Here is an 8,456-nt window from a genome sequence, read left to right as displayed (position 1 = left end):
AGTAAGTTCTATACAGTAAAATTTGTAATACTTTTAGGCTCTAGCAGATTGCAGAGGAGCTTGAGAATTGAGATTATTAAGGGGTTCAATAAACGGTGTGGAGTGAAGACTAAACTAAAGGCAAGCAGTGCCGCACGAAGAAAGGGAAGTAAAGAAGCAAACTTAGAGCGTGTGTATAAATGCACGCACTCAGAACCATGCATTTATTGAATGCAAACATTATACTAAATTCTCTCTTTCTTAGTACATTTTATCAGGAAAAAGAAAACCCATCTGAAAAAAATTCCAAAAACAGCCAACAAAGATCGACAGAATTTGAATCTAACGGATTTATACTATATTAAATGTATTAAATCTAACCAAAACATCTCGTGAAGCTTCTTAGAGCAAGAGCAAGAGCAAGAAGTTCTATTAGTTTTAGCTCCCCCAATTAACCACACAGAGAGCCTCACTGTCTGTCTCTTAACAAAGGATCCTCGTGATGGAGAGCTCTTAAGTTTCACGAGTTTCATATTTCACACTCGGAACTAAGAAATGCCTCTCAAACTCAAACCCAGTTTTGAATTCTCTCCTTCTTCTTCTCCTTCAAATACCTCACAATTCTTCCACAAAATCCTTCACCAAACTCCAACCACCTTTGTCTTTGTCTTACTTATCTCTTACTATGGAATTCATAACCGTAACTCAGCTATTCTTCTCCACCCTTTTGGTCTGCCTAGTTTGCCTCAATGCTAACACTCTCCAAACCTACATAGTTCACCTCCACCCAAATGGTATGACCAGCTCTTTGTTCACTTCCAAGCTTCACTGGCATCTCTCATTTCTTGAACGAACTGTTGCTTCACAAGAAGACCCTTCACTTCGCCTTCTTTATTCGTACCATACAGCCATGGAAGGTTTTGCAGCTCAGCTATCTGAGGCCGAGGTCAAGTCCCTGAAAAATTTGCCTGATGTTATTGCAATAAGACCTGACCGGCGGCTCCAGATTCACACTACCTACTCTTACAAATTCTTAGGCCTAAACCCCGCAAGAGGAGGTGCTTGGTATAAGTCTGGATTTGGTCGTGGAACAATAATTGGGGTCCTTGACACTGGAGTTTGGCCCGAGAGTCCAAGCTTTGTTGATCATGGAATGCCTCCAGTTCCCAAGAAATGGAGAGGCATTTGTCAAGAAGGGCAAAGCTTCAGTTCCTCAAATTGTAACCGGAAACTCATTGGTGCAAGGTTCTTTACTGAGGGTCACCGAGTGGCTTCCAAGTCATCAGTACCAAATATTGTTGAGGAATATGTGTCCCCAAGGGATTCCCATGGGCATGGAACTCACACATCATCAACAGCTGGGGGAACTTCAGTTCCAATGGCAAGTGTGTTTGGTAATGGAGCTGGTGTGGCTCGAGGAATGGCTCCCGGTGCCCACATTGCCATGTATAAAGTTTGCTGGTACACTGGCTGCTATAGCTCTGATATAATGGCTGCAATGGATGCTGCAATTCGCGATGGAGTTGACATCCTCTCCCTCTCTCTAGGTGGCTTCCCACTGCCAATTTATGAGGATAGCATTGCAATTGGCAGTTTTCGAGCAATGGAGCATGGAATATCAGTTATATGTGCAGCAGGAAACAACGGTCCAGTTGAAAGCTCAGTTTCCAATGAAGCTCCTTGGATTTCTACCATTGGTGCAAGCACGCTTGACCGGAGATTTCCAGCTATAGTTCGAATGGGTAATGGACAAACCCTCTATGGGGAATCCATGTACCCTGGGAACCATTTCAAGACAACTGGAAGAGACCTTGAACTGGTTTATGTGACTGGTGGGGACAGGGGAAGTGAGTTTTGCTTCAAAAGGTCTCTCCCAAGAGACAAAGTTCGCGGTAAATTGGTAATATGTGACCGGGGTGCCAATGGAAGAGCAGAGAAAGGACAAGTTGTGAAGGAAGCTGGTGGTGCTGCAATGATATTGGCAAATACAGCAATAAACCTGGAGGAGGATTCAGTTGATGTCCATGTTCTGCCTGCAACATCAGTCGGTTTTGATGAATCAGTTCGCTTGAAGGCATACATAAACTCTACAATGAAGCCTATGGCTCGGATAGAATTTGAGGGAACTGAGATAGGCAAATCAAGAGGTCCAGCAGTAGCTCAGTTTTCATCAAGAGGGCCAAGTTTTACTAACCCTTCGATCCTCAAACCAGATGTGATTGCTCCCGGGGTCAACATTATTGCTGCTTGGCCTCAAAACTTAGGTCCTACTGGCCTTCCAGAGGATTCTAGAAGAGTGAATTTCACCGTCATGTCTGGGACTTCAATGGCTTGTCCCCATGTCAGTGGAATTGCTGCTCTTATCCACTCAGTTCACCCCAAATGGACCCCTGCTGCCATTAAATCAGCACTTATGACAACTGCTGATATAACTGACCATTCAGGAAAACCAATCATGGATGGGGACATACCAGCCGGAGTTTTTGCTATTGGAGCTGGACATGTGAACCCTGGAAAGGCCATTGATCCAGGGTTAATCTATGATATCAGGCCAGATGAGTATATCACTCATCTATGCACACTTGGATACAGAACAACAGAAATATTCTCCATCACTCACAGGAATGTCAGCTGCCATGAAGTTTTGCTGATGAACAGAGGTTTTAGCCTTAATTACCCCTCAATTTCTGTGACATTTAAGCATGGAATGAGAATTAAGATGATCCAAAGGCGACTAACTAACGTGGGAAGTCCTAATTCAATTTACTCATTGGAAGTGACAGCACCTGAGGGTGTAAAAGTGAGGGTTAAACCTCATCGGCTTATTTTCAAACACATAAACCAAAGTCTGAGTTATAAAGTATGGTTTATATCACGGAAGAACACAGGAACAGAGACAACGAGATTTGCACAGGGGGATTTGAAATGGGTGCACCATAACAACAGTTTTTATAGGGTTAGAAGCCCCATTTCAGTCACATGGAAGGGTAAGGAGTACTAGTAGATTACAATAGCTATGATCATTTAGGTTGAATAACATATTGTTATTACTCAGAACCATAGAGACTTGCTGTTGGAATTGTATTCTGAGTTGGAGTAGAAATTTTCAGAATATCGAAAATGCCTTTTTGTCATCCCAAAAAGGAAAGATAAATTAATTATATAAACTTCTAGTCTTCTGAAAATCTACAGATTGTTTGGAACTTGAATGCTTTCACTTTAATTATCTCTTTATTCTGATTATTGTCCTCTCTCCTAGTTAAGCAAAGAGGCAGATATAAACTTGCAGAAATCTGCAAAATTAAAATGTATTTATTCCTATCATCTTTGTTTTCCATCACATACACACACAAAAATAATAATAATAATAATATAAAAGATGACAATATATATAAATATAAGCTGACATATTGAGCATCAGGGATGCATTTGGAAGGTATAAGATGATTGTCAATAAATTTTTTGATTCAGTTGCTTAATCTGCAGCACATTAAACAAGCTACACAGGGTTTACAACTACCTTTTCATTGACATAAAAGGCTATAACAGATTACTTAAATTTGAAACATGAGCTATATCCAACCCATGTATAAGAAGCAATAAATGAATTAAACATTGCCAAATTCATTGAATGAGAAGGAGCATGTGGTATGTTCATATTCACATGAACCAAGTCTTCCAAAGTTTCACTTGACTAAATTACAAAAATCCAACATGACAGATGAAAGAGCAAAACAAGAGAGACAAATATTGACTCATTTTTTTATGAATTGCAAGCCATTCGCATTGGAGTATCTCTCCATGAATCTCATGAATCTGTCCCAATCTCGAGGAGTCCGCATCACATACTTAGCTTCAATTCCTGCAGGCCTTCCGTTGACAAATTTGGCATTTACATCAACTGACTGAAGAACCCCTTCCTCATCAATCATGTAAAAACCAGTGATATCACCAACTTCACCAGATGAATCAAAAACTGAGGGCTGATCAAACCTGAAGATAGCCATACCATTTGTGCCATCTCTAGACTTGGTTAGCCTCACATCTGGTACTGTCTGTTCATCAGTTCCTTGGATGAACTGAATTGTTGGTTTGACCATCATTATAATGGATCCATGGGAGTTCTGTCTTAGTGGAGCTACCCTCAGACGAGGCAAGTGAAGAGGTAGGCCATTGAATAATGACTTTGCACTTCTATGGACAGCAGCCCAAGATACTATGCCTAAAAATAGAACAAACATGTATGGAATTTACCATTCATGGATAGCCATCTCTATTATTTCATATATGCTAGCATTTTAATGATATCTCTGAATCTCTCAATTGAAACATTTTCATAACCTACTCAGCATTTGTGCCAAAAGAGTGATCTGGCAAAGAGACATTACAATAATGCTCATTGTTAAACATGAAATTTGGGTGTAAATGATGCTCCCCAATAAGGCTGATCAACCATATTACCGTGACACAATCAATTACATATATTGAAAATGTTTGATAGAAGGGTCCTAAATCCCCTTTGAAACTTTTATGTCCTAGTCCTAGCTTCATTCCTTGGATTTGTCCTTACCATGAGAGAGGTCCATTCTTCTTTTGCATGTAATAGTTATTTTAATGTTAAGTTCATTACAAAGTATTTTTTCATAGATACCTCAACATATAGAGCCAGACATTTATGTGATGTGTGCATTCCATGTATACTAAGACAAATACAAATCACCAAAAATCTTTAGAACAAATATTACCGTGAAATTTGCAAGCCTGTTAAATGCAAAAATCTTCCAAATGAAATGATATGTCATGTTTTTCAATTTGTCTTGGAAAGAAGGGAGAGTATGAGAACAAAATTCCAACTGTTTGGCATTGCAAAATGCTACCGATTTATGGAGAACGCATATTGTCCTTGCTACATTTCATTTGGAAGATTTGTCTTGGAAAGAAGGGAGAGTATGAGAACTAAATTCCGACTGTTCAGCATTGCAAAATGCTACTGATAATTTTGGAGAACGAATATTGTCCTTTCTACTCCTCTTTAATATAATTTCCATACTCTCCACCCCACCCCCCCCCCCCCCCCCACTAAAAAATGGTAAAATTACATTACCCTCCTTGAGTTTATTGAAATGACACTTCCCCCAAACATTCATACAAATGACAACTCCCGTTGCCTTTGTGGTTTTCATAAATGCAACAAATAAGTCCATGCCCTTTCAAATTGTGGTTTCACTCACAAAATGTTCCATTTATATATATATATATATATATATACATTCTCACCAAGCTATGTCATTTTAAAAAAAAAAAAAAATCATTACCAAAATTATGGAGAAAACAACACTCCCTTTCTTGAGGTTTGTGGATGAATAACATCCCCTCTATTGGGTATGTATAAATTAATAGGATATTTTTATTTTAAAAAAAAATAGAGAATATTCTAGTAATGAAAAAATAATTGTTTCATTTATATAAACCTCAAGGGGGAGAGTGTCATTTCATGAAAATTTTTTTTGGGGGGGGGGGGGGGGGGGGGAGTGTTGTTTCAATAAACCGTAAGGGAGGTTGGTATAATTCAAAAAAAAAAGGAGAAAGAAAGTACCATCTTATTTTCAAATTGTATTAGCAATCCAAAATCATAAACTCATTTGGATATTTTCCCATTTGAAATTTCATATTACTCCCATTGTCTAATGTAGTTTCAGGAATCCAGAACTCTCTACCAAGCCTATGAGAAAAATTTTGTCAAAGAAAGAAGTCTTATGTAGGAATAGTGGAAGTCCTTACTTCCTCTCACAGAAGGAGAAGAATGAGAGGGAGAGAACAACAACAATTATATATCCCACCTCATATCCAGCATTATTCTTGTTCCTTCTCCCTGATTTGGTCTTTAGAAATGGTAACTGTTTTTCACAGAAACAGAATTCACTAATCTACCGATCTAAAATGTTCCAGAAATTCACAATTTCCACACTCAAACTGATGTTCAACCATCTTCCTAACATTTCTTAATAAACAGTTTTCAAAATCATAAGGACCCCATGTTACATAAACCATTAATTTTCCATATTACATTCTTCTACAATTATATACTATCAAATTCTTGAATAATTTCAAGTAAACCCATATACCCATTTCACATATAAATATCCTTTCACCTATGGTTTCCACCATCCCTCCGACAAAAATGAGGAAAATAGCATAAAAATGCAAAATTTTAAGTAGAGAAGCAACATACAATCCAGCATTGATAAAACCCACTTGCTGAAAAGTGAGAATCACTTACTTTTCAGTTGACACGAACTAGCAAGAAAGAAAATGTTACAAATTTCTGAAGAGAGAAAGAAGAGGACTACCTGAGGACGAGCGTGGCTGCAGCAAATGGTGTGAGACTGGAGAGGCCAAAGCAAGAGAATGCAGGGTTGCCATTTTGAGAGAGAGAGAGAGAGAGAGAGAGAGAAAATAAAAAGAGAGAGAAAGAGAAGTATAATAAAAAGAGAGTTGGTGTGGTTTGTAGGGAGTGTGGTGTGTAAAAAGGACAGCCATTCACTTGGAAACATTCTTAGCTTTGCAAAATGGATTGGTCAGAGAGAGAGAGAGAGACTCTTGAGTTTCTTTCTCGTATGCACCATGCAGAGTCTGGCAATTCACTACAATAGGACACGTGGCACTTTGTTCTGGGTTAGCCCAACCCTATGAAAATGTTGCCCACTGCTCACCAAATATTGCTTGACACTTGTTGCTTTATGGCTTGTTTGGAAGTTTAGAGAGGGAGGAGAGTAGAGGGGAGTAGAGGGAAGGTGAGTAGTGGGGAGGAGAGTAGAGGAGAATGATTCACCTCCACCTTATTTGGATGTTTTTAAAATTAGTAAGGGGGAAGAAATTAATTAGCCCTTCCCCTTGTATAATTTTGTTAATATAATAAGGGTAAATTAGGTAATTTACTTGGTCAATAGTTTATGTACTCTACTCCCCCTCCAAATCTCTCCAATTTGGGGGAATTAAAATTGGGGGGCTAAAGGGAGTCCAAACCCCTCCAAACTCCTCCAAACCCCTCCCCCTCATCCTTTAAAAAACTTCCAAATAAGGTAATTGCATTACTCTCTCTCCCTCTACTTTACTCCCCCTCCTTTTTTAAACATCCAAACATGCCATTACTGTTGTTACTAACTTTTTATAATTTTATTAGCTAGCATTCACTTCAGCTGCTGCAAAAATTTGTATTTATTTTAATATGGGAATTACTTTTTTATTTTATTTTTATATTTACTTTTCAAAACAATCTAATGTTAAATTATTTATTTCACATTATACTTTATTAAATTTTTTTTTCTCACGCACAACAACCATCAATTACTTTCTTCATTTATTCTCACATAAGGAAAATTTAAAAAAAAAAAAAAAAAAAAAACTAAGTGCAAATGAAATTACCATATAATTAAGTGCTCAAAGACTAACACAGCAAATTCACAACATTTTTTAAATTGTTGAGATGATTTTTTTTTTTTTTTTTTTTTTGAGAAACTGTTGAGACGATTTAGTTTACATGGATTCACATTTATAAGAGTTTGCTGATTTAATTTATATGAATGTCAGTCCTCAAAGGCAGGCTATTAATGGCGTGGCAATTTATTCTTGACCATAACTAAAAATCAGTCAATGAATAACAATTAGGTTGCGTTTCCCTCCAGCTTTATGACTTGGAATTTCTCATAAACCAATGTATATAAGTTTTGAATTTCAGGTTCGGTGTACTCCGAATTCATGCATATATTTATACAAAATATTTTGGCTAAACTATTCTGATCAGAATGAGGAGCGGCTCTATATGTATCTCAGGTGGTCAGATTTGCCAAAAAAAAAAAAAAATTAATGTAAATATATATATACACTAACTATTATATTTTGACCACCCATATTGAAAATTACAAGAATTTTGATTTAACAAAAATAAAAATAAAGCTACATTCACAATATTGACATCACTTTTTAAACTATTTCACAACATACTTTTATAACAAATCTTATGTGATAAGAAAAAAATGAGTTACTAATTTTAATTTAGGTCCAATATTGACTTCACTTTTTAAACTATTAATAACAAATTGTTGTGTAAGATTTGTTTTAAAAATGTAGTAGATGTAACATTACTCCAAAAATAATTCTGGCCCAACTCTTGACAGTGCCGGCAATTATGCTCTTTTTGATTTTGCGGTGGTAATAATTTTGCTTTCCTTAGCGACTCAACTCAAAGTTATAGCAAACATCATTCATTTTTCTTTCTATTCTCTATTATCATTTCAATTCTCTTACTTTATTATTCTCATCTCAGTATTTTCAATTCTCACTTTGTCTCTTATCAATCCTTTTTTTTTTTTCCTTCTCTTTGTTAGTAGAAAAAAATGGTAACACCATGTATTTTCGTGTTTTTTTTTTTTTGTGATATTAATATATTCAATTATTTCTTTATTAAATTTTGTATA

General features: G+C 36.7%; 2 protein-coding genes across 2 annotated transcripts; one reads left to right on the top strand and one right to left on the bottom strand.

Moving 5' to 3' along the window:
* The first annotated feature begins 664 nt into the window (after positions 1-664).
* On the top strand, positions 665-3,070 carry LOC112012358 (subtilisin-like protease SBT1.2). Its single transcript, XM_024044752.2, has one exon. It carries the CDS (start codon positions 665-667, stop codon positions 2,978-2,980), a length of 2,316 nt encoding a protein of 771 aa, XP_023900520.1. The 3' UTR covers positions 2,981-3,070.
* A 513-nt stretch (positions 3,071-3,583) lies between these two features.
* LOC136061635 (photosystem II reaction center PSB28 protein, chloroplastic-like) lies at positions 3,584-6,502 on the bottom strand. Its single transcript, XM_065759658.1, has 2 exons — positions 6,330-6,502; positions 3,584-4,201 (listed from the first exon to the last, which is right to left on the bottom strand). Exons 1-2 carry the CDS (start codon positions 6,400-6,402, stop codon positions 3,735-3,737), a joined length of 540 nt encoding a protein of 179 aa, XP_065615730.1. The 5' UTR covers positions 6,403-6,502; the 3' UTR covers positions 3,584-3,734.
* Positions 6,503-8,456: the final 1,954 nt, after the last annotated feature.

Source organism: Quercus suber, unplaced genomic scaffold (assembly GCF_002906115.3).
Source record: "Quercus suber isolate HL8 unplaced genomic scaffold, Cork oak 2.0 scaffold_336, whole genome shotgun sequence".
NCBI classification, from domain to species: Eukaryota; Viridiplantae; Streptophyta; class Magnoliopsida; order Fagales; family Fagaceae; genus Quercus; species Quercus suber.
Note: the sequence above shows the minus strand (reverse complement) of the source record. Positions and strands in the feature narration are given on the sequence as shown.